At 37.7% G+C, this 27,403-nt stretch overlaps 1 protein-coding gene and 1 long non-coding RNA gene across 2 annotated transcripts; both read left to right on the plus strand.

The window, feature by feature from the left end:
- Nucleotides 1-277: 277 nt before the first annotated feature.
- On the plus strand, nt 278-21,831 carry LOC131786904 (uncharacterized). The gene is made up of 7 exons (XM_066169823.1): nt 278-345; nt 1,100-1,380; nt 1,601-1,715; nt 2,150-2,272; nt 3,306-3,339; nt 6,379-6,505; nt 21,228-21,831. Exons 1-7 carry the CDS (start codon nt 318-320, stop codon nt 21,741-21,743), a joined length of 1,224 nt encoding a protein of 407 aa, XP_066025920.1. The 5' UTR covers nt 278-317; the 3' UTR covers nt 21,744-21,831.
- Nucleotides 17,835-19,973, plus strand: LOC136282336 (uncharacterized). Its single transcript, XR_010718217.1, has 4 exons — nt 17,835-17,967; nt 18,762-18,876; nt 19,239-19,361; nt 19,874-19,973. It is a non-coding gene; the product is annotated as an uncharacterized lncRNA (long non-coding RNA).
- Nucleotides 21,832-27,403: the final 5,572 nt, after the last annotated feature.

The raw sequence follows: 27,403 nt of genomic DNA on the forward strand, positions 1-27,403 counted from the left end.
AAAAGAGCTTTTGCCATTTATTTCCACGATAGGAAACTGTTTAAAGAGCAGAAAGTGAGATAAATAATTTATTTTCACTCAAGTATTTGAATACCTGCTGGTACAATGAAAAAAGAGATCATACTAAAACAAAGAATGATAAGGTAATACCTGGATTTTATTGGTTGAAAGTAAGTCAGGAGATTTTAATCATTTAGACAAATTTTATTATCGAACTTTTGCATCAATTTTTACAGTCTTCGGGAAGTCGGTTTCAGAACGCGATAAGCGCCATGAAGAATTCAATTTTTATCTTTGTTTTTTTGCTGTTGTGCCTTATGATGTCCGCTTCTGTCTCATCGCAAGGTTAGCCTCGCCAGTATTCATATATGAGCAGGAATAGAGAAGGGACATTAGTCCTTCAGAATTATAGCTACCCTTTAACACCTGCATGTTTCATGTTTAAAAGAGCTTTTGCTATTTATCTCCGCGGTAGGAAACTGTTTAAAGATAGATTAACACTTCCTTAAACTTCTTAACCAAGTAAATTATTGGTGATGGAAAGATACTTGGGCAGATAGTTTGTATGAGTACCTTTATGTGAATTTAATTGCGAATGGTTTTCATTTCTTCTTCGGTTTTGTTGCGTCTTTTTTTCTTCTAAATTATTTCTTTGTCATCGACCTCGTCAGTCCACTTTATTAATTTAAACCTATGGATTTCGTCTTCACTGAGAAATTGATTTCTTCAAGCTTTTGGGGAATTTTCGAATGGAAAATTTTCTTACTTAAATATTTACATTATCTGTGGAAACAAATTGCTACCTGGGAGTTTCCTGCAGATGACGGTACGGATAATTGCCTGTAACTTATTTAGAAAGGTATTAATCTAGAAATTAAAAAGGAAGACAAAAAAGGTAGCAAATGGATGGGTGAATTGAAAAATTTAGGATGCCTAATTATATTCAGGCACAGAAATCATCAATAAATGCTTAACCTCCCTACTAAACCTAACCATCATCAGTATAACTATTACTAATGTTATTATCATCTTCACGCCTATTATGGCTGTCTCTTTTACCAGCGTTTTACTTTTCTTATATCTTTTTTTATAATTATAGAAGACTTCTTTGACGCAGACCAATGCCGACAGTTGGAGTTTACCCCTGAAAAAGCATTTGATGGAAGACGTCTTGTAAACCACGTCATTCGCATCGTTGAAGTTCTGGCAATGAGTTTTTGTGACAACATGTGTTATATGGAACCTGACTGTGTCAGCATTAATCTTTATAAACGAGTGAGTGGTCACGGAGGGTACAAATGTGAATTGAATAATGTTACTCACGAAAGACACGAAGACGACCTTGAGAGGAAGGACCACTATTTTTATCATGCAGCTGAGGTAGGTGTTGCATTATTAGGAAATACTAATTTCAAGCGAAAGTAAAAAGTAGTTTCCCAGTCATAAGTGTTGCAATTGTTGCTTGAATTCTAATATCACTGTCAACATTTCTGTCTCTCGCATTATCATTATTGTTGGTTTAAATGCTTCTCGTTTTCCATTTTATTGATATTTCAAGGTATGATATTAAGATTGTTACTATTTCTTCTTTTGGCTTCAGAGCGCTTGTGTTGATAACCCTTGCGATAACAATTCTACTTGTCAAAGCGGTTTTACTGACAAAGGATATCGCTGTTTGTGTACCACTGGATTCAAAGGTCCAAGGTGTAAGAAAGGTAATCGTTGTCTTATCAAACAGCCTTTTAGCTCGTGTTGACTCCAGCTTTATACACAACTTGTAAAGGTGCCCGAGAAAGGTTAGGTCAGGTTTACTATAAACTCACACATTTATCAACTCTTAACTGACTCTTGGCCGGAGAGCTGCTCCAAAATTGCGAGACTATCATGTCGAATCCCACGTAGGTCTTAAGACTGCACAAGACTGCAGTGGAAATGCTGTTTTCAACAATACCAAAGGTTAAGTGTTCATGTAAACCTGGAAATTCTGGAGATGGACGGACTTGCGAAGATAAGCGTGACCAAAGCCCTAATTTTATTGAACGAACAAAAGAATGGCGACTAATGACACAGATTTCAACTCATAAAATGATAAAATCGGTCATGTGTTTACGGGTTTTCCCTGTTGAATCGGTTACCATGAATTTTTCAGATGTAAACGAGTGCGCTGACGGAACATCAAACTGCAGTGCTGATGCTATGTGCAACAATACCGGGGGATCGTATCGTTGCAAATGCAAAGCAGGATTTACTGGAGATGGACGGATTTGCAAAGGTAAAACAGAGCCTAGTTTCAGAGTCTAATGCGAATCAACTAGATACTGATAAATGTAAAAATATGTGGTTTCTAATTGGTATCATCGAGCAAAGCGGCGGACAACTTTGGATTTTTAAAATTAATATACTTTTTTATAATTAGTGAATTTGAAAGAGGGACAAATTCTGAAAGTACTTGTAAAAGTTTTAATCCGGTATATTATAATGGCAATAATCCATACCCAAATGTTTTGATGTTACTCTTGCATGGCCAAGAGAACTGCAGAAAAATTGCGAAACTCTTAAGCCATCGGATCAAACTGGAGTTTCCAGTTGCTGTCTACACTTTATTTTTAAAACTGCATCAGTTTTAAAATAAATAGCAGTGATGATGTTCTAATTAAATGAGAGTCTTTTTAGATATCGACGAGTGTGCTACAGGAAAAACCAACTGCAGTGCTGATGCTGTGTGCAACAATGCTAAGGGATCGTTCAACTGTACATGCAAAAAAGGATACTATGGAGATGGAAATATCTGCCGTTCGGGTAACATTTCTCCTGCTGTATTTTTTAAGCCAGTTTTTGTACTCTTTCAGTCTGTTAAGATTGCTGTGATGAGACGTTCGTCTATAATAATTATGTATATCGAGATATAGATATATAGGAAATTGATAGAAACTTTGATAATAGCCTTGTTAGAAACTTCTGAGAATTCAAATTAAAAACAAGTTAACTTCTTGATGGACGTGAAAACGCTTGCCTCTGTAGATAATAGTCTTAAGATGTGCATTTGAAGCGTCGAGCGGCTTGGGTAAAAACGGCGAGGCCGCGAGAGGTTTGGGATGCTGCTTAAATTCGCGGCTCCGCTGCTTTTATTCTTATCTAGCGCATTCGACACCGCTAACAATGCAAGTTACGAAAACACGAGTGACCAAGAACGTTATGTATTTCCTATTCCACATGTAAATTTTCCCTTTGAGACCATTTTAAACCTCCATCCCATCTTTTTTTAAAGGGTTTATTGCTGTTGATATGCCTTTCCTTTTTTTCAGCTTCGACGTGTAAGGAAATTTTCGACCGGAATGTGTAAGTAAATTATTCACTAAGAACAAAGCTAGCGCGGAATTTAATGAGAGAATATGAAAATAACAGTAGTACTAATAATGATAATTCTGAAACTGATACTGCGCTAAGCATAGCAACCTTAATAATAAACTTGCACACTAGCTTCAATCTTGAAAACTTTCGCCTCATCGAAAAGTACTTTGTGTCATTTACTAAATATATGGAAGCCATGGCCCTCATCAAGTTTCAACTGAATCTCTCTATTTAGGAAGATTCTTTATTTAGTAGATCGAAAAAGAGTGGCGAGGTTACCGTGCACTTAGATTCAAAGCCAATGTCTGTTTTCTCTCACACGGGAGACTTTGGATGCGGAAATGAAGGACGGACGCCGATCATGAAGACTAATCGCAATAAGGTAGCAATTTATCTGCGAAGAAATTCACTGTTGATACAGGACAGTGGAGATAAACGACAAAGGGGATTAGCAAAATCTGCGGCTGTTTCCCTGAAAAACGTCTACGGTCGTCAAGAGTCGCTGACCTTTCAGGTTTGAGTTGCTTCTGCATCCGCTCCTCTATGACAGTATACGTAATGGCGTCATCCTTTAGCTGCATTGGGGTCACTAAATTCTTCGCAAGCTGGTAATTTTCTGCTGAAAGATTTGTTCAAAGTACAGCCTTCGTTTTAGCCTCCGCGATTCCATTTACGGGAAAATAAAAACCCAACTGTTCGGTGTATAACTCCCAGTCCGTTCCCACAACCTGCTTTGTCACTTTTCCGATGGATTGACTCGTGTTGACGTTCGACGCTTCGTTCGGCATTTCCTGTCGTGCCTTCGTCAACTTCTGACGTGATTCATGTTTACCGCTTGTGCTTGGCCAAAAAAAGATCCCATCCACGTCATCAGCTTTGATGTATTTGTCCAAGGTCCAGAAAACAAGACAATATTAGTGAGACAAGATCTACCAAAAACTTCAACCACATGGTCAAATCCAAATATGGAAAACTGGTCGCGTGACATTGGGTATAAGGAACAATCCAAACGGAAAGATTTAACAATTCTAGTATCAATGGACTTTTCTGGCTTGTAAACAAATATACCTCAAGAAGAAGGAACGGACATAGTATGTGAAGCATACGAAAAGTTCTACAACCATAATGCACCGATCCCAACGCACTACCTCAGGGAAATGTTTGGCTTAATACTTAGAGAAAATTCGGTTTAATTCAATGAGGAGAACTTCCTCGAAACACATGGCATTGCTATAGGTACGAAAATGGCAGTGTTATAGGTACGAAAATGGCAGTGTCATTTGCTAATATTTTCATGGCGCTAATTGAAACGGAATTAACACGTGGAAGTCGCTGGTAGGTCCACAGGCCTCCTTGCAGCTCAACTGCAATAAGGAAGGATTCAATGCGGTGGGAGACAGCCCTAGTCATTCCAAAGCAAGAATCGGCATCACGGCTAACGAGCAGAATGACTGTGGTTCCTGTGACTCCCGCATCGGTTTTGGCACAGGAGGTCAACAACACGTGCGGAAATGAGGCAACGTGGAGTCCAGATAATGGAATCAAGCACATCAAAGCTATGGGGTACATCCTAGTACAGTGACAGGGGACAGAGTTAACTTCCCAAATTTTAAGCCGAGAAGCCATCATGAAGTAGAAAATGTAGTATCCTAAAGCTTACCAACTAATAAAACGGGTTCAAAATTATCTTCTCCTCTGGTGTGATTTGTCTGAAATATAACTTTTTTAAGTCTAGCCTAAGACGTTTCAATTTGTACGAAGCCAATTCGAAGTAGAAATCGGCAATGAAGACATACTCGATGTTTTTAATACGTCGTTGTCGCGGACTTATAAACATAACGTAAATTGGCCACTAAATTACCCTGTTATGCTCTCCCACTGACGCAGCACCTCATTTTCTTTAAAAACTTCCCCTCTTTGTCCACCACGAAGTCTGCCGAGTTTTATCCGATATTCCTCACTCTTGGCTATTATTTGTTTCCGAACATCTTTGTCTGTTCAACTCTTAGCGACGATTTCTTCTGATCGCTTTGATTGGTGACCACACTGTTTTCCGGTGCTACTTATTGTTCGTCTCGTAGTGTACTAAAGAAGACGGTAAACATCTCACATTCATCTCAGAATGACGCGTGAAAAAAGTAACCTTCACCATGCAGAAATGTCTAAAGAGGAGTGATTTGCGCATCATGGAAATTTAGAGGAAAAAATTTTTTAGTTTAAGAGAGAGCATTTTACCGTTTGAATCAGCGAATTATTCCCAGTAGATCCGAAGATATAATTTTTCAGTTCTAGCCGCAAATTACTACAATAGATGATAAACATCTTAAAATAACTTCACAGTGGCGTCTCCGGCAAATGATTGAAAAAAAATACTTTTTCTTTGCCGAAATATCTAAATAGGTTTGACCTGCACATCGTGGAAACTTTGAAGAACAATTTTATTCATCCGAAAAGAGATCATTTTACCATTTCAATCAGTGACAAATGCTCGAAAGAGCCGCTAAATTTATGAAGCGAGCAAAGGTCCGAAATACGATACGAGGAGTTCAACAGGGCGACGCCATTCGATGGAATGATGGAATGGTGGAATATTCTGAAACGCGGAATGCCTTGTTGTATGAAACAAAAATCTCACAAAAATGGAATTGCAATGAAGTGTGACAATGATTCATAATTAATAGGCAAATCAAGTTATCATTACTATTACTTTTGTTATCGTCATTATGATCATTATTATTACTATTATTATAATTATTAATATGATTATTTGTTACAATTAAGGTAGTGATTAAGTGTAAATTATTCACTATATTCTTGAATCTTCTTTCTCTTGTGGACTTCTCATAAGTATGTGAGATGTAGCAGGTTTTCTGTTTCGCATGCTAATCAAATCTTCTGCAACGCTAACTTTTAGCATCATCATACAACCCCGGTTTTTTTTTTTCAATGCTATAAAACAATGTGAGGTATCAGTAGCCATATGCAGTCTTCACTGCCTATTTTTTTGACGTCCTCTTTCTCCTTAAGGTCGAGACGAAGCCAAGTATACCCGCTGATGTTTGGTTCACAAAAGATCCCTGTTTTCTGTCACATGAGAAACTTTGGATGTGGGGATGGACGATGGAAGCTGGCGATGAAGATTGATGGCGAGAAGGTTAACTCCCTGCTTCCTTTAAGAAACTCTCGATATCGCTGAATTTAACAAAGGCAAATCAAAGATGTAATTCTTGTCTTTCAGAGAGCCTTCCATTACGATTCCCATTTCTGGAGCAACAGAAATGCTCATAACCATATCAAACTCATGGGGTACAAATAGTCTTAACATGAATGTAGTGACCACGCCCACTTCAACACCCCACTCAAATCGACTGTATTTTTCGAATGTTTTACCATCGTGCGGATTCTCTACGGAAAAAGCACTCAATGTACCTCTGAAATATTAAACTATAATATTGTGGCTTTCTATTTCGCTAATTTTCTAACTTGAAGGTAAAGTTTTTCCCTTGTCATTTTTACCATTTCGCCGAGTGGTTGCGTGAAATTAACAAGGCGTTTTTGATCAAAACACGACCGAGCGAAAGCAATGTAAAGACGGAGACGGAGAACCAGTCCTTTCAACAATCGCAAACAAAGTTTTGGAGCAATCAGGTATACGAGGTGTAATAATCAATAGTCGCATATCAGAAGTCTTCAGAAAGAAAGTATTCTGTCTTCAGAAAGCTGTCAAGAAAGCTAGTAATCGTGGCGGAAGGCAATTAAATGCACTTCTCAGCAAGTTGGAAACGGGCCCTCGGTATCGATTTAATATCATATCGATCTCAATATCATACAGTTTTGTATCTTTCTTCCGTGGATTCGCCTTTCTAACGAGGGTGTATGTTGAAACATCAATTTGGCCCATAATCTCCTGTTAGGTAAACCTTAATGTAAAACAAAACACTGCATAGTTCATTTGCTAAATATCGATTGGTTTTCGAGGACGTCGATAATCACTAAATTTGTGAAAACGCCGCTTTTTTTAATGCGAAATTTAGGGCGATGCACGACGCCCCGCGCTACAAAATAAAACACTCAAGGGCAATAAAATCAACCACATATTGTAGAAAGATGTCAAAAAATACCGTACAACAATTTTTAGCAATTATCGACTATTTACTTTTACAATCTAATTTAATTTGGTTGACTTATTCGAGAAGAAAACTTATCTAAAATTAGCCTATTATTTAAGCTTGTGGTACTGCAATTCGTTCAAAACCTAGCGTTTAAAAGTGAAAGAGTTGTTCTTTTAATGCCCCAAAAGATTTTTTGGGGAAATGACTCAGAGAGAAAGAATCGATTTTTAAAGTTGGATAAATTGCACTGTCGTTTCAACTTGTTCCGCGCGCGACATGACACTGCAACGCACATTACACTTGACAGAAGCACCTAAAAAGTTAAGTAGAAAACATTAAATCTATACTTTAACGTATATAATCTTACCTTTTCGTCTTCAAATCAATGATGAAGGAAACTGTATTCCTGAGGGTCTCGTTTGGTTGGTGAACTAATCGTGCAAAATCATTTCTCACTACATAGCGGTGGTATTGTTTGTTTTGCATACTTCGGACGTTTATGGCTTTTGTTGTACGTATCCACTTCCTCCATTTTCCTAAAAAATGGTCTTAGAGTGCCGGTCGTTAAGTCTTCTTTGCCGAAACATTAGTTTTGAACTGAACAGCGAACCAAAGCGGAACCAAGAGACCTCAAGTCAAAAACATATGTTATCAGGTGGGTGTTGTGAAATACCGCTTCGAGTGAAATCTACCACTACAGAATTGAAACATGAAACAAATGACTGGTGGATCTTAGCGGTTTTTCATTAGGTATCAACTTAGTAAAAAGGGAAGACAAACAGAACCCTGTTTAGGAAAAAAAGAAAGCAAAAGAGTGACAAATGTGATCGCTGTAGAAAAACCATTATCTGAGGAAACAAAAAAAAGGTTTTGCGGCGTTTCCCTGGGGAAACCTTGTAAAATGATAAAAAAATCGTCCCTATCATTTTTATTCGAATGAATTTAATTAAGAATGTCAGTATTAATTTAAAAACAGGTGTCAGTTTTTGTTTGTTTTGAGCGAACTGAGACAATTTGTCAGTAGTCTAGAAGTAGAGTCGTCACTTTGTAAGAGTTTTAGATAAACGTTCGTAAACACAGCAAGTTGCGACGCGTGTTAATGAGTGAATATGGAGGTGTCCTGTTCTTTTAAGTCAATCGTAACAGGAATATGTGGATTTGACACTAGAGACAGGACAAAAGAAGCACAAATCATCCCTTAATGACCTGTTCAAAACCAATTTCCAACCATACAGCAAACCTAGGATTTTCCAGTGCAGAGGACGAAGTTGACCTTATCCTCAGCCGAGCAGCAGTATTTACACAACCTGCAAGCATAAATTTTATGACCATCCATTATATCGCGAAAGGCTTGGTTGGCTGGAGGCGGGGATCTACTGCGAGGTGTAAAGTGCCATAGGCATTATTCAATCATGACAGAGGAGGCAAAAAGTGGCCCAAATGCGACCGAGGAATCGGGAAAATTCATTCACATATAACTCTAAAGAAAATTTGACTGTTTCTTCAAATAGGCTCAGGTAAGTTTGCTCTTTGTAAACTTGGCTTCACCCCACTGACTTCTCTTCGTTTCGTTTCCTTTCTTAGGTATTTGCGCATCTTGTCGAAAAACTCTCAAGCTGCTTATAGAAAAAGACAAAGAGTCGACAGCCACAGTAAGTTCGACCCATCGTTCCATTGACACCAGTGTATTATGCAGATGAAAATATTGAATCTGGTAAGCTTTAATCCACATTAAGATATTTACATATATGGTCAGCTTGCCTTCTGTCATTCTGTTAAGTATCAGGCAACACACCATGCAGGTTCTCCCTATTCAATTTGTTTGTCTCTGTAAAGTTAGAGGATACTGGTAACTACTCATACCATAATTTTTGTCTCAAAATACTTTGAATATTTGGCTGGTTCACGCGGATTTTCGCTGGGGTTAGTTACAGGAAATTAGCACTGTTCACTGCAATAGTTCTGCTATCGGCTTCTGTAATGCAAAAGACAGTTTTATGTTTATATGGGATTTTGACATGTTTGAATCTACACTCTCACTAAAATATAACTCAAAAGGAAAGGTAACCGTGAGGAGACTGGAATGAATGATTGGTTTCTGTAGTTGACCCCTGTTCAATAGATTGTCATAGATTTAAATTTATTTGTAATCTCTTTCCCCCCTCCCCCTTTTCCCTTACTGTATTTTTCTCCTTCATTTAATTTTTCCCCCTTATTCTCTTCTCTTTCATTTGGTTTTTGTGGTTTAGAATGAGAAGGATGAAGGGGAGGGGTTGGAAGAAGAAGAGGAAGATTTTGTCCATTATGGCAGATAAAGATTTGCAGAGATGGATACCTAATTTGTCCAGGTATCGTTTTAACACACCTAGACATCATTTATTACTCCGCGGCAAAGGCGCGAACGTAAAATATGTTAAAGGCACAAGAATGTACATTGCATTAGAGAAACTTGATCATTTTCTGTCGTACATCACCAGTACTCACATAATTCATGACTTGCCTTTTGGGGAGAAAACTCTGAAACTGTCCTCAAATACGGAAATAAAGGTTCCCAATGCTGTTGGAAGTCACGTGGACCAAGGTTCAGAAAGAGAAAATTAATCTAGCGAAACCCTACCTAAAAGGTGACTATAAGGTAAGACTGTTTCTCTCTAAGATGTTTTAACTTTCTTGGTTTTGCTTCCACGTCAGTGCTCCTTAAAAGGATAATAAACTATATCGTATTTAACAAAGTTCTAGAAAGATAGACATATTCGGTATATTCGTAATGCCTTTCTCCTAAGGAACGAAAACAGAAACACTGACTTTCTTGGCACTAATTATGGTGCTTGAATTTGTAGCCGAAAAAACTGATAGGTAATGCGAAGAATGACTTTTTATATAGTGTCGTGTTATTTTAGAATCTATGAACATTTGATATCAGAACCAAAGTTACATGTGTATACGTTTTTCTTATGCCAGGTTGGTACATTATACTTTCATTTTCAATTATTGGTATATACTAAATAGTTATTTGTGTTTTAAGGTTCTCGTACATTAAATGGTCAAACTTACGAAAACAGTTAAACTGTATAAAATTCATAACTAGTTTAATCAGTTCAGCTGCAGAAACTGTTAAAGTTGCCTCAAATGATTTGACTGGTTACATAGTTAAACTAGCGAGGACATTTAACTTCAAAAATTGCACAAGCTATCTGAATTTCTTGAAGTAGTCCAAATGGTCAAACTAGCTTAAACTGTTCAACTGGACAAACTAGCTTAATTGGCTCAACTGGTTGAATAGTCAAACTAACGTAGACAGTTAAATTGCACAAATTGCACAAATTGCACAACCTATCTTTTTTGGTTGAAGTAGTCCAAATGGTCTAACTAGCTTAAGTGCTTCAACTGCACAAACTGCACAATCTAGCTTAATTGGTCCAACTGGTTAAATCTTCAACTTACAAAAACAGTTAAACTGCACAAATTGCACACTCTATCTTACTTGGTTGAAGTAGTTTAAATGGTCAAACTAGCTCAAATGGTTCAACAGGAAAAAATGCATAATACATTTGGTTCAACTTAAATTGAATGCAGACGGTTCAATTGCACAAACTCACAAGTCCCATTCTCCGAAAATAGCTCCTCTGTTGTTGGCTGACTACTGGAAAGAGATCCGTGGATGGACAGAGAAAGCGTTTTACAAACAACTGAAAGTATTCATCAAAAAGCTGGGCGAAGATCCTGAGAACTGGGTAGGATAGGCTCACCTCATGTGATTCACATCTACACATTTGCACGCATGGGACTTCCTGATCAGATTGTGTCAGACAGTAGGCCTCAGTTTACTTCGAAAACTTTTAGGAAGTTTTCGTTTGCAAATGGGATTAAGCATGTCACTGGCGCGCCCCATCACTCCTCAACCAATGATCAGACGGAAAGACTGGTACAGAGTTTCAAGAAAGGAATAAAAGCTGACAAGTCGGGGAGAACTTTTCAACACAAGCTCCATAGGTTACTGCTAACATATCGATCAGCTTCACACGCAACAACTGCTCTCAGTCCTGCGCAGCTATTGCTTGGTCGAAATGTCAGGACAAGGCTGGACCTATTTAAGCCGGATGTCACGAGGGGGGTCGACAAGAGATTGCTCCAGTCTAACAACAGTACCTTAAAGTTTTTCGTCAACGACCAGTATGTATGGGTCTGCAACTACCGCAGAGGGCCAAACTGGGTGCGTGGCACAGTCATTGAGCGAACGGGTCCAGTTCTTTTCAGGGTGAAAGTAAATGACCAGACCTGGAGGCGCCACGTGGAGCAGCTACGGAATAGCTACCTTACCCCAGCCATAGAGGAACAGCTTGTGATCGTGTTGTTCTTGGGAGGGGGGTATCAGAAGCCAAGCAGAAGGATACACCAACTCAGGTCATTACATCAGACGGGGAGGTCCACTTAGGACCAAAAAGTCAGCAACCTAGCCCTGAACCAGAGTTCATTACTACCCGTGTTAGGCCACCCGCCAGATTCCAGGACTTTGCTTGCAACTAGCGAACTCTATTTTATTCCACATTTTATTATTGTATGTTTGTGTTGTAAGTTCACATTTTGAAGTATTGAGGGAAGGAAATTGTTAAATCTTTCCGTTTGGGTTTTTCTAGTACCCAATGCCAGGCGATTTGTACATGATGTTGGCAGATTAAAAACCGCTATCTTGATCTTTGACTTGTTTTCTGAACATTTGGTCAATCCACGATAATTTCCTAAACATGAAATAAGTAAAGTAGGTCTTAAAGCTATGAGGGATTCAAAATTCCACTTAAATGGTTTGTACTTTGAAAAGGACTTAATCCACTTTGAACTGTTTTCCTTTGAAATTAAAAAAAAAAAAAAATGCCGCGTTTGAAACATTTGAAATTTAAAAATCATCCGGTAGCACTTTCATAAGAATATGTTTATAAGTAAAATACCCAAATTCTCGACACTGTTGCCTTTCATCGTCATAGAAATTTTCCAAATTTAGAATCACGCAAAAAGGGAAAAAAACTTTTTCATTCAGTAAGTTCACTGGTAGTTGTGTGAGGCTATAATCCTGTCATCGTTGCCTTCACGTTAACGAATGTGGCCAAGACCTTATCCCAAAGTGAATCTTCACTCATGGTAAAGAATGACATTATTCCGGGTCCAAGTCTGTAAAATAAGAGGATTCTATGAGTTCACACGTTTGATTGTTTCTCTTACATATAAAACTCTTTTTCCGTCTGGGTATAAGTTCCTCCTTGTAAGATATCTAAAAAAAACTACTAGAATAGACATTTTTCGACAAACTCTGTTAAGTATTTGAACATTGGAAAAGATAAACATCTCGCCATACCGTCTACAAATATGTTATTTTAATTTCGCACCAAATTTCTCATACCATCACTGCTCACTTAACTGTTCCGCCTTTACTGAATATGAAGTGAAGATTAGAGCGTCATTAGACATTATGATTCAATAAAATGAAACAGAAAAAAACTTGATCTGTAACTGGTGGTTATGGAACTGGTTCAACGTGGAGAGCGGGACATTTTAGGACAATTACAGTTTACGTGGTTAGATGCGCGTAGCGCAAATGGAGTTGCCTTAGGATATAGTCATTTCATCGAGGGCACAAAGTTAGTAGAAATGGGAATAAGAACCGGGATAAATACATGCTTATCTGGTTATCGAGTTTTATCAGGTTTAGGAATTGGAGAGAGGATTACGAAACCGTACTATGTTCTTGAATACCGCAAAAGGCTTGTTGATCGAAAGGCGCGACTCAGGACTTGAGCAAAAAACTAAAAGCTTAATAAAGTTTGCTTTAAAAAGATGCTTCAGTAGAGATTATTGACAGACCAGGACATTTAATTTCTACTTCATAAGTTGTCTTTCGGTCCTTTCGTACAGCACTGAGACGATCTCACTTTGATTTCGCACGGAATGACTTGTAACATTCCTACTTGGCTAACGGTAGCCTAGTAACCTCTGAGATTCAATTTTTTTTGTTATGGAGGGCAGGAGAAATACAATAAGGAACCACGGCGCGTGACATCCTGAGAGAAAGAAAGTAGTGTGTGTTATTTCCTTTGTCTAATTCGTGACTGTCTGTACGTCTAACATGTGTAAACACCTGTGAATGTTGCGTTACATTTCAAGTGTGGGGTGTGTCACAAATACTCAACGGTAATTGGCCCACGTCGGTTAAGTGGTGCAGAATAGCTCTCTATGATTGGTTACCAGGGATAGTGATCTCCTTAACTACCAGTGATAATCAGAAATCATCGGTTAAAAGGCAGCAAGGAAGTTAAAAAAAACTAAATAATAATAATTATAAGATCGAATTTTGCCATCAGTTTATGTTTCTCGGGAAGTCGGTCTCGAGAAGGTTCAGCGCCATGAAGAATTCGATATTTATCTGTATTCTGTTAGTCCTGTGCCTCACGATGTCTGTACTTGTGTCTTCGCAAGGTTAGTTTATCTATTATCGATAACTGAGCGGGGTTAGTGATGGGGTAATTAGTCTCTTTCAATCGTAGTTGAGGTGTAGTCTCTCGAAAAAGTGGTTCGGACATTTCGGTTAAAATCATCGATTTCTTTCAACGAATTTCTCTTAGTCTCAAAGTAATGGAAACCATCTTGTTTTTTCGATTTATTGCAGTTTTTTTCTTTCCAGAGCGAAAATCGCTCCGGCGCTCAAAGGCCCATTTCTGAAAGCGCCGATCATTAAAAATGGCATAAATTTTCGTGCTCGCATTTTTGCAAAGCTCGTGTTGAGGAATTTGTTTGTTTGGCATATTTAGTTGGATCCTATTTGAGAACAAGTTACATAAATTTTCCAGTTTTAACGGTTTTTTACATTGAAAATTATTTTTTTCAGCTTGACACTTATTTTGTCTTTACCGCGGTCATGATCGTAAATATGCAACTTTTAATCTAGGCTGAACACAAAATTCCAACTCCTTTCCCATAATATATTAATTCAGGTTAACAAAAGTAATATCTTTATTCAGGTTAACAAAAGTAATATTTTTATTCAGGCTAACAAAAGTTAGGTAGACGAGTATGGAAATATAAAGATATGTTGTTGTTTTGACGAAGTTCTAGCACAGCCGGCCAACATATTATGCAAAATTTCGAAATTCCACCCAATAATGCACAAAAAATAGACTCAATTATGTACGAAATTCACGTCTACAACCTAGGTTTGACGCCTGAATTAAATACTTTGAAGCTTTATTATGCTTGAAGATGCCATGAGAGAGAGAAAATCTCCTTTCCTATCAAGGAAAAAATACCGCCGCCGAAGGTGGTTCTTCGCTCTATAAGCGACCTCTTGTTTTGTTTATTACTCAGTTAAAGAGAAAAAAGAGGGAATTCAATAGTCTGGAGAGATTTGAAATAGCCAAGTTAATCCAAAGTATATCTTAGTGTCAATGAGTAAAATAAATAATGGTATTTAAAGTACGGTCTTTTTAAATTGGAAAAAAGCTGCAATCTTACGAGGTAGTGCGCCACAAGAATAATTTATTCAAAGGACCCCCTCAGCTGAGTTTATAACCGATGAAATCGCTAGTACATAGAATAGTTACGAAAATGCCCAAAATAAATCAAGTGGAGTGTTATTTTTGTCATGTAGGTAGAGGAGTTTGGAAATATAAAGGTATGTTGTGGTTTCGATGAACTTCTAGCATAGCCGGCCAACATATTTTGCACATTTTCGAAAATTCCAACCAATAATGCACTAAAAGCAGAACCAATTATATGCGAAGTTTACGTCTTAAAATTGTGGTTGACACTTTAATTTAGCACAATGAAGCTTTTTCTGCTTGACGATGCCATAAATAACAGAAAAATTCTCCATCCTCATCTAAAATAATAGTGCTGCCGAAAGTTGACTCTTAGCTCTGTAAGCGACCTGTTGTTTGTTTATCACTCAGTCAACGAGAACTTTTAGAATGAGGCAAAAAAAAACTTTCAAATAAATATTTTTTTTTTGGAGCCGAAATACACCAGACCGCTTCTAAAGGGACAGCGTATTAATGTTTGATGCTAGCAGATAGTTAAAGAGGTTTCTTTTGTTTTTCACAATAGTATTGGTTTGATCGTGGCTTCGTACATCCTTAGATTTACTAAACTGCGAAACCGATTAAACTTTGTAAGGTTCACTTGATAAAGATTGCAGATGGTTTTCATTGTTTTAGTCTGTTTGTCTCTGGAAATCAGCGCTTGCATCACCTAAGTCTGCCACTAGTGGCAATAGATACTATCGACTACAAGACAAACAGAGGTTTAAAGGAAGCAAAGGAAGTAAACCGGCCAAAAAATTTGTATAAAATATTATCACCTTTAAAATTTTAAAATATTCGGATCTATCGAAAGCTGTTGGTCGAAAAAATATCTTGGTAGGATCTAACTAGCTTCCTTTTACCTATTTCGGTTTTTATTTTAATAGCTCCTTTTTTTTTCTTGGCAAAATAAGTACCTATTTTGACCTATTAAATCGCAGACAATTGTCCATGGCTAGTGGAAGTACACCATGCACTATAATTATTTGTCTCTGAGTAGGTGTCATCGAATATCTATTCCTAAATGTAAGTATTTTTATTAGTAAACTATTTAGAAAAAAAACATACAAACAAACAAACAAACAAAACAAAACAAAACGAAAAGTGCGCGTTCTTCGACCCCGACTACATAACAGTTACCTCGTTGCAGACATCTAGGGAAAGTCTGCTCTCGTTCGAAAAGTTTCGTTATCTCGATGTACCTAAGCTTGACGAAATTATGGTATATGATGACTTTGAATGTAGTTTAATGGGGAGATAAAGAAGGAGAAGGAGAATGAGAAGAATTGGCATATACCAATTGTACCACTGTAAGAAGATAAGAAATTTCAAAATGAATTTAAGTCGCCTCGTAATTTTCTCATCGTGAAATTGATTTTTAAAAAGTTGTTTATTAATGTTTGATTATTTAACCGATGGAAATTTCAGGTACGTGGATAGATCTGGATGGATGGTTTGCATAATTGAAATTATTTTATACAGCAAAATTATTTTTGTCGAAGCTTGGTGTTACTTTTGAAAGGTAGAAAGTGACCTGGCCTCTTTGATTTATGATACTCGGACTGATTTACATCAAAAGAAACTCAAACACAGTCGCCAGACAACGGAAACGGTTAAAACTTGTTAGTTTGGCCACTTCATATCACAACGTCGAGATAATTTATCATAGCCCACCTGATGAATGTATTATTAGGCCTTTATGTAAAATTAAAGTCAATGTATACAAAGACAAATTGATAGTGCAGTGCATAAATTCACTTCCAGCACTTCCAATTTTAGCTTATAACTTTGATGATCTTGATCGTGACCAACCGAAACTTTTGGTAACTTTTGCCATGCCAGTTTGTCATGTGATGCAGACCTATAGATTGATTGTAAAAGCTTCTAAAATATTCGAAACAAACTATCGTAAAATGCGCTAGGTGGTCTGGTCTTCATTCAATTTATTGCGAGGCGGAGGATGATTTTAGTCCAATAAGGGCGGAGTAATTTTGGCATTTTTCTGCAAATTTAAGTCAAGTTTCGTATGTAAATTTTACTTTACTAAACTGGTTCATCGTTATCCAGTTTTCTTTTGTTTGGTATTGCACTCCCAGGTATGAAATTAAAATATGGCCGTGTGAATGCAGTCTTCATCCTTGAATTATGCCCTACATATTCTTTGAGTCTCCTGCAATGGTTATCGCCCACTTGTTGTGAAATTTTTCTCTAAAAAATCGTCAATGACGTCCACAGTCCACAAGAAAAACAGAATGTTTGGAAACTTAGCAATTCATTGCACTTCACTAAATTTAGAGCTCACGGCCTGGCTGGGCAAAAGCAGCACTTCTAATTTTCTTCTACTTGAATGTATACTAGCGAGTTTGAGATCGTAAATGTCATATTTGAAGACAGTTTTGTGCGTTTATCTTCTGGTAATCAACACTTGCATCACCCAAGTCATCCACCGGTGGCAATAGATATAGTCGCCCGCAGGACAAACAAAGAGGTTTAAGAAAAAAGAAAAAGGAAGTGTACTAGAAAATACTTATGAAAATTAGTATCAAAAATTATCACTTACGGTAAGTTTAAATAATTCGAAGTTTATTCATAAAAAGTTCATAAACAGATCTGTCGACAAAGACAAATGGTAAGCTTTCTCTCCACCGACAGGAGCAGCAAGTTTAGAACCCGACAACATACTACCTACCTCATCACAGATATCGAGGCAAAGTCTGCTCTCGGTGGACAAGTTTCATTATCTCGATGTACCTGAGCTTGACGAAATTATGGTATACGACGACTTTGAATGCACATTTAGATGCCATCACCATCCTCTATGTGTTTCCGTGAACTTGGCTGCTGAAGGTGATTTGTGGTGTGAGTTACTGTCGTCTGATAAGTACAGCAACTCCAATGAATACAAAGAAAAAAAGAGTTCGCATCACTATTTCTTTGAGGTAAGGACGATTTTCACCTTGGTTGCATCACTTGAGTTGTACTGTTTCAAGAAAGATCTTGAGAAACAGAAGGAAAATGCAGTTGTAAAAAGAAAAATGTTACTCAGGGCACGAAGCAGACTAAAAGATTCGAGGAAGGACAAAACCTATTTTTTATAATTCAGCTGAGGAGTTAGTTCATTCAAAAATGCTATGTTATCAGAGCAATTACACTCACGATCACGAGCATGAAATCATCGCTTTAATTATTATAATTATATTTGTCATTGCTTTTCATCTATATGCTTATTGGTAAAGGATCGATTGTGAAATGTTTGCCAATTTCGAAAAAAGAGAATTTGAGTCGGAGAAAATTGGTCTCCATGGTGTGTGTTCATATTTTGACGTAAGAGGCCCACATGTAATCAACGTCAGATGGACTCTTGCCCAGCTACGATAAGTTAATACTAGGTGCAGCGTAGGTTTCTTTAATTTGTTTAAGGCTGAAATAAAAGCACAATTTTTAACTATAAATGTCCAGACTTTCAAATTTAAATATTTTTGGTGCTTTGTCGCCGAAAGGTACTTAGCCTACTTGCAGAAAACAAAACAGGAGTATACTAGTTGCATATCATAACAAAATGATTCTTGTTTCCCCCTAAGTTTTGATTTTAATTAAGAGCCTATGTATTTGGAATGAGAGGCTTTTTACAAGTCTTATCACAATGTTGCATCTCCAGAAGGAGCGAGACTTATAGGACAGGGGTATGGGTTTTACTAAAACGTTAAGGGAATTTTTTTTATTTTTGCATCAGAGTGCTTGTGCAAAAAAACCCTGCAAGAACAACTCCACTTGTCTAAACGGTTTTACTGACAAAAGAGATAGGTGTTTATGTTCCGCTGGATTCAAGGGTCGGACTTGCGATGAAGGTAAATAAGTCTGCATGTTATAAGTTTTATGAAGAAGATGACAGTATTTCCGTCTGTGACTAAAAAATCATTGTATGAGCTCCATGCATGGAGCTTAGGAGGAGTGAAACAAAGAAATTATTAATAAACTGGCATAAGTCTAAGGGTTACATTATCTCCTGAAAAAAAAAAATAAAGAACCAACAAAACAATTTTGGGTGGTCTTGTAAATCCGGAAAATGGGAGCTCATAGAGATGAACTGAAAGAAGAGAAACCAGCAGTGCGGATACAGCTCGCAAGAATTCTATGCATTATTTGAGTGACATTGGAACCAAGTACTTAACTTTAATATACTCTACATCAATGAGGTTGAATGTTGCAGACATAAACGAGTGTATCGAGGGAACATCCGATTGCAGTGCTGATGCTGTGTGCAACAATATTAAGGGTTCCTACAACTGTACGTGTAAACCAGGATATTCTGGAGATGGACGGACTTGCGAAGGTAAAAGTGACCAAAGTTGTTATTCTAATTGACGAACAAGGGAATGAAAACTAAAGAAGCAAACTTCCACCCTAAAAACGTTCAAATTAGTCATAGGGTTTAATACAGTGGTAGAGTTTGTGAAATTGTAGTGTTTTTCTGTCGGCTAGATTATACCGTAATATAAAAAAAAAAGTTATTGGTCGCCAATTAGAGAGAAATAACAGATTAGAATCATCCTGAAGTACGAAAGTTGTCAACTCCATTTCTTGGTGTTAAAAAAAGATGGGGGGGGGGGGAGGTTTTCATATTGAATCGGTTACCTTACATTTTACAGAAGTAAATTAAAAGTGTATTATAATCGTGCTCAATAATCAGTTCCTTAATGGATTGATGGTACTTTTGCATGTTCGAGAGAACTGCGACAAAATTGCAAGGCTCTCAAGACATCGGATCAAACGTGGGTCTCCACTTGTTGTTTGCACTTTATCTGTAAATCAGACGACGTTCTAATTAAAGGAGAGTCTTTTCAGATATCAACGAATGTGCTACAGGAAGACAGAACTGCAGTGCTGATGCTGTGTGTAACAATACTAAGGGATCGTACAACTGTACATGCAAACAAGGATACTATGGAGATGAAAATATCTGCCGTTCGGGTAACATTTTACCTGCTGTATTTCTTAAGCTGGGTAAATTCGCGGCTTCGCTCCTTTATTTTTATCTAGCGCATTAGACACCGCTAACAATGCAAGTTACGAAAACACGAGTGACCAAGAACATTGTGTATTTCCTATTCCACGCGTAAATTTTCCCTTTGAGAGCATTTCAAAACTCCATCCCATCATTTTTTCCTAAAGGGTTTATTACTGTTGATATGCCTTTTCTTTTTTTCAGCTTCGACGTGTAAGGAAATTTTCGACCGGAATGTGTAAGTGAATTATTCACTAAGAACAAAACCGGCGCGGAATTTTATGAGAGAATATGAAATAACTGTAGTACTTATAATGATAATTCTGAAAATGATACTGCGCTAAGCATAGCAACTTTGATAATAAACTTGCACACTAGCTTCCATCTTGAAAACTTTCGCCCCATCGAAAAGTACTTTGTGTCATTTACTAAATATATGGAAGCCATGGCCCTCATCAAGTTTCAACTAAATCTCTTTATTTAGGAAGATTCTTTATTTAGTAGATCGAAAAAATAGTGGCGAGGTTACCCTGCACTTAGACTCAAAGCCAATGTCTGTTTTCTCTCAAATGAGAGAATTTGGATGCAGGCCACCAAATTTGGCCATTTCGTGATCTTGTTTCAGAAGGATGGAAAGGTGATTTATTATGAAAGTATAATCAGCTATTACATTAGTCTTTCTTTTCCTTTTTTCAGGGGGAACTTCAGTTTATACGCTGATATTTTGTATAATGTTTTTTAATAATATCAATTTTTTTGCAATAGTGAGTGTGCATAGTTGAAGATCTAAATCAAGTCGATTCTAGCACTAACGATTGAGTTTTATCACTAGCGATTGATATTTTAGCACGAACAATTGAGTTTATCACTTGAGATTGATATTTTAGCACTAAAAATTGGGTTTGTTACTAGTGATGGATATTTTGGCACAAATGGCTACCCATAGGTTGATTCAATTGTTTTTAATTCCTCTTTTTTTTAAGATCGCAACGAAGCCAAGTATACCCGCTGATGTTTGGTTCACAAACGATTCCTTTTTTCTGTCACATGGGAATTGTTGGATGTGGGGATGGAGGATGGACGCTGGCCATGAAGATTGCCGGCACGCAGGTTAACTCCCTGTCTCCTTTGCGAAACTCTTGATATTATTGAAATGAACATAGGCAAATCAAAAATGCAATTCTTGTCTTTCAGAGAACTTTCCATTACGATTCCCAATTTTGGAGCAACAGAGATGCCTATAACATTTCTGGAGGCAAGACTGGCTTTGATTCCCAAGAGACTAAGTTACCAACCTACTGGAATACATCCTTCTCCAAGATCTGCCTTGGTATGAAGATTAATCATCAGCTCAGGTTCATTGTCATCAACAGGCACGCCAACTCACTGTTCTCACTGATCGCTGATGGGAAATACCGTGCCACCTTACTGGGTCGTAACACGTGGAAGTCGCTGGTTGGTCAACAGGCCTCCCTGCAGTTCAACTGCAATAAGGAAGGATTCAATGCAATGGGAAGCAGCCTTCATTCCAAAGCAAGAATCGGCATCATGGCTAACGACCAGAATGACTGTGGTTCCTGTAACTCCCGAATTGGTTTTGGCACAGGAGGTCTAACTGATGATTCCAACACGTGCGGAAATCAGGCAATGCACTTGCCAGATAATGGAAACAAGCACATCAAAGCCATGGGGTACATCCTGGTACAGTGACAGGGGACACAGTTAACTTCCCAAATTTTAAGCCGAGAAGCCATCATGAAGTAGAAAATGTAGTATCCTAAAGCTTACCAGCTAATAAAACGGGTTCAAAATTATCTTCTCCTCTGGTGCGATTTGTCTAAAATATAACTTTTTGAAATCTAGCCTTAGACGTTTCAATTATGCGAAGCCAATTTGAAGAAGAAATTGGCAATGAAGACATACTCAATGTTTATAATACGTCGTTGTCGCGGACTGTACGTGAAAGGAGGTCATGATCTGATCACGCACTGAAGGACGTACACGAAAATAGTGACTCTTTAAAATTTGATTTTTTATTTATTTATTCAGTTATTTTCTGTGCAAAGGATTCGCCGTTTGCACACGCCTCATGCATTTGTCTGCTCGAGTGAAATGCGCGAGAAATTACGCCTGTTATGCAGGGTAACCCGGAGCTCAAGAGCATGAAAGACTTATATGGAAAACAATTGGCTCAGAGACGAAAACTAACAGAGCGCAAAAAGTAGTTTCTCTCCAAGTAAAGCCTACTTTTTTGGTTATCACCAGAAGGCCGGCCAAATTTTTCTGTACCATTTGTTCGAGACGTCTTTCTCCACGCGAAATGCGAATGTACATATTGACAAGATGATCATTAGCTCTTCATTCCAACGGATTTCTTTCCAAAATATTTTCCTTAGCCAAAACCTCTCTCACCACAATTTCAGATGTCCCCCTTTCAATTCGAAAACTCGCCTAAATGGATCAGAGCGATTTCCTAAGATAATCTTAGAGAGACGAATTCTATCGCTATTTCTTGTAGAACAAAGGATAGTTTTGGAACCAGTCATTTATGTGGGGAATCGTACATTTCGGAGAGGAAATCAGTCGTTACTTGCAGACCATGTAGTTGGGACTATAGAAAAAAACTGACTGCCAAGTAACTGCCAATAAAGAGGGGAGTGAGGAAGTCAATAAGAATATTACAAGCAATACGCGTGCGTTTACTACTGATGAGAAAGAAACGGAAATAGAAAATTGCAAATTTCAACGTGAAACCAGATTGATAAGAGTTCTCCATCGGTGTGCGCATGCTCCACAGGCCACCAAATTTGGCCATTTCGTGATCTTATTTCAGAAGGATGGAAAGGTGATTTATTATGAAAGTATAATCAGCTATTACATTAGTCTTTCTTTTCCTTTTTTCAGGGGGAACTTCAGTTTATACGCTGATATTTTGTATAATGTTTTTTAATAATGTCAATTTTTTTGCAATAGTGAGTGTGCATAGTTGAAGATCTAAATCAGTCTTTACCATTTCCATTACTGCCTCAACTAGAATGCGTCACCAACATATGATCATCGCCTTTCAGCTTTAGGCTGAAAATGTAGCCCCTCCAGGACAAGAAACCGCTTCATCACCAGGCAAGTGGCTTCCTCACGGGATGATTAAAGTATGATTACAACACGTTTGACAACGAATAAAGCATGAAAAAGCTCGCAAATGATGGAAGCAACAATTTTTTTGACGTCATAGAATATATATTGGTGCAGTGACAAGGGAGACAATGAAATGTCCAAGATAAGGCCCTGAAGCCGAGTGAAATTGGGATTATATAAATGTAAACTTAGGGACATACATAAATTACACTCTGAGGCTACTCTGACATACATTTAGTCTTGCTTTCTTGGGACTATCTCCAGGCACTTTTTTTTTAAAAATACGGTTTCGGAACTCTTTCTTTCTTTATTTTACTCAAATAAAGAGACGGTATTTGCAATTACCGTGGCTATCCATATAACGAATTATTTTTTACTGACATAGAGACTCGGCATGTGTAATCGGTAAAAAGTAATAAGGTGGGCCACCTGATATCACTTCCTCGAGATCATTCATCACATCCTACCGGATAATGCTATTGTTAAGCCTTTATTATAAGTTATAGTAAGGCGATAAAAAAAAAACAACAACAACAACAACAACAAAACAAAACAAATTGATGGTTTAAAGCATAAATTTTACTGCAGCAATTCCAGTTTTAGGTTACTAGTTGAATGCTCTCAATCGTGATAAACTTAAGATCACCGTAATATTCGCCATGCTAATAATACCTGAAAAATAGAAGTTTCTAAAGAACATTCTCAAAGAGCTCCCGTAAAAAGTGCCAGTTGGTCTGGTTTTCAGCAAGTTTATTTCATAGATTGCTGCATATTTCTACAAACTCAAGCCAAGAACATCAGCAGTAGCATTCATATTTTCCATTTGATTTGTTGCCAAGAAAATGGAAATCGATTTTCAAACATTAACCGCTGTAACGTCAGAACGATTTCAGTCTCAGAAAGGGATTTGCGACATGAAGATACCTTTTTCTGTCTCATCGCACGGTGAGCTTAAGCATTATTCATCTCTGATGGGGTGTGGTCCTTCTCAATTATAGTTACCTTTATCTGTTATTCGGTTAAAAGAGGTTTTGTAGTTTATCGCCACAATAACAATTCGCTTAACGATAGCTTACCACTTTTTTCAACGTTTTTAAAATTCTCAACCAATATACTATGGGTGATTAGATGATGAATGTGCGGTTTTTTTTTTTGTATTTCTTTCGGAGCCAATCGTGAAAGATTTTCTTTTCTTTCTCTCTCTCTCTCTCTCTCTCTCTCTCTCCCTTTTTTTTTTTAAGTTTGAAGGCCCTTTTCTTGTTTGTTTCTGCCGCAGTAGTTATTATGCTGCTAATTCAGATTTTTGTTAAGTTTTGGTCAACTTTTTGTTAAAGAACTTACTACCACGGACAGGGAATATCGACAAATGTACCTGTTATAGTTAATATGTAGCTTTGTTAGTAATTCAACCCGCTGAAAAACAGGATGTCATACAGTAAAGCTCTCCTGCAGTATAGACTCTTTGCAAAAGTTATTTGTTCATTGATTTCTTTAACGAATCAATTCATTTACGTAATTGAAACTAAAAACTTGCGTTTTGACTGAGAAAATATACTTCTCTTTATTTTAGGGGAATTTTGAAATGTCAATTTCTTACTTAAATATTTACATTTTCTGTGGAAATTATTAGCTATCTGGGAGTTTCCTGCAGGTGGCAACACGGATAATTCCGACTGAGAAATTGAAATAGAGGACAAGTGCCCAAAGGGGTTTTAAATAGTCTTAAAAGGAACAAAAAAATACTTAAACATTCAGACGGATAAACTGTCGATAATTACCATCATCATTATGGTCATCTCTTAGTGTTGTATCATCAGCAAATATTCATTTCAAGTGAAAAAAAGTTTCTGAAATATTCATAACGATTTGTCGTTAATTGCGCTAGGTACTCTAGTTTTCAGCAGTTTATTTCAGGAAGGAAGACGATTTTGGGCCTAATAAGGGCAAAATTGCTCACTGCTATTTCCGCTAATGAAAGCCAAGTAAAGCATCAGAAGTATTTATATTTTCTGTTTAGTTTCTTGCTAAGAATATGAAAACTGGTTTTTAGACTAAAACCACCGTTACGTCCGTATGATTGATTATTTAATGACTCGTCGAGAGGCTTCATGAAAGTTAATTTATTTTCGTCAATGAATTGTTTTCGTGCTGGAACAAGGGCTAAAGATATCGAATTAAAACGAAGAACACCAAGTCTTATTGGTAAAAAAAAAAAAATACCAGAAAGCTTTTACCATAACAAAAAGAATCTAAATAAGTTTTTCACATCAATTTGCACATAGTTCCAGAAGTCGGTCGCAGAAACCTGACGATCCGCGCGATGAAGAAGTCGATTTTTATCTTTGTTCTGTTACTTTTGTGCTTCATAACACTTGCTTACGTCTCATCACAAGGTTAGCTTCACAATTACTCATGTATGAGCGGGAATAGAGGAGGGACATTAGTCCTTCATAAACATAGTTATCGTTTAACACCTGCATGGTCTATGTGTAAAGGAAGTTTTGGGATTCATCTCCACAATAGGAAACTGTTTAAAGATAGTGTAATATTCCTCCCTAGGAATTGTTATTCATGAGATGGTAATAAGGTATCGAATCGCTCTGGCAGGGAAAGCCCAAGCCAGGCGAAGGGGTGATGGTGAGACGGATCAATCCGACCGGGGGTGGGGTGGGTGGGAAAACGCTTCGATGCGCAGAACACAGCCCAAGGCCTCAAGTGAAGTGACAAGGAGTGATACAAAACAATCTATTATATCCAAAATCCATAGGGACTAATTACCAATGCTAATTGAGTTAGCATAGTGTAATATTCCTCCCTAGGAATTGTTATTTATGAGATGGTAATAAGGTATGGAGAATCGCTCTGGCCTTCCCAAGCCTACACCCAGACTCATATGAAATGAACAATCACGCACCCTAAGAAAAGAAACACAAAGAACTCTTTAATCCTCTTTCCAATCCTTACTTAATACATACTATATCTAATCATTAACAATAACCTATACTATAATAGTTCAAAACTTCAATAAAATAAATTCATGAAAAAGCTTGGGAGAATCCCACAAGATGATCCTGATGTTTTTAGTCCTGCCCCACTTGTAAAGGGAGATCCGCTAGTTTAGCCGCCGCGCCTGCCGGATTCACTACTTGCTTAAGTTTGATATAGTGAAGCGCCGTCCTATTAAATTTCCAGCCAATGTGGTCCATGATTTCACTGAGACTTACGCTTCGCAATGCTAAAGATACAGCCGCCCCACTGCCAAACTCATGAACTGTTAAATGACTACTAGATAACTTCCCAACTAGCGCGGAAACATGAAAACTCAATCGCGCTTGAGCCGCCGAAGACTCCAAATGGCTGAAACAAACTCCGCCAGATTTTGAAATAGAGCGAAAAAGGAAACCTGGCGCAAGGTTAATACGTAACAGCTTACACACATCAAAATACATTTCCAAACCCCGGACAGGACAAATCAAAGGATTAGATCCCCGCTTAAAGGCAAACACATTTGCGTCACCTGACCTGAGAGACTTTGTCCAAACATGATTGAACAACAAACCAGAATTATCCGAGAAACGTAAAACATCAGAGTCTTTTACTTGTAACAAATCAGCTGCTCTATCACCAGCAAAAAATAATGCCTTAAATAAAGCCTGATCGCGGGCATACATAAAAATCTGAATTGCGCGCAAAGTCGAAGAATGCAACAAAAGGGCTCTAATGAATTCAGAGATAACCAACAAATCGTTCACTAAGATAGGCTCTGCCTGGCGTGGAGTTACCCTAGCCTTTAGCTGTTCTTCTCGCACATTACTCAAATAATTCTTAACTGATCTACAAGAAGCTGGATTACCTACACCTAACAAAGACTGCCATTCTGCGCCTCGACCACTCTCTGCAAATATAGCACGCAACTTGCCAATCAGTGAATCTATAGTCCCAAATGCCAAACGTTTAGGGCACTCACAAACTAGCCCTGCATTACCTCCCCAGGTGTGACAATCCTGTCTATGAACTCGTGTCCTTCCCTTTCCATCCTTCCACACAAGGAACGCAATAACATCCGAAGGAAGCGCTGACGACAAAGACTTGGGGACTGACAAGTTTCCCAGAAAATTTATAAACTCCAATTCCAGAGCTGATTTCTGTTTAGAATAACGAGACGAACTACGTTGCTCATTCAACTCGCGTACTCGTTGGGCAATGCTGCCTTCATCAATATCCAATTTCTTTAG

Source organism: Pocillopora verrucosa, chromosome 7 (assembly GCF_036669915.1).
Source record: "Pocillopora verrucosa isolate sample1 chromosome 7, ASM3666991v2, whole genome shotgun sequence".
Taxonomy (NCBI): Eukaryota; Metazoa; Cnidaria; class Anthozoa; order Scleractinia; family Pocilloporidae; genus Pocillopora; species Pocillopora verrucosa.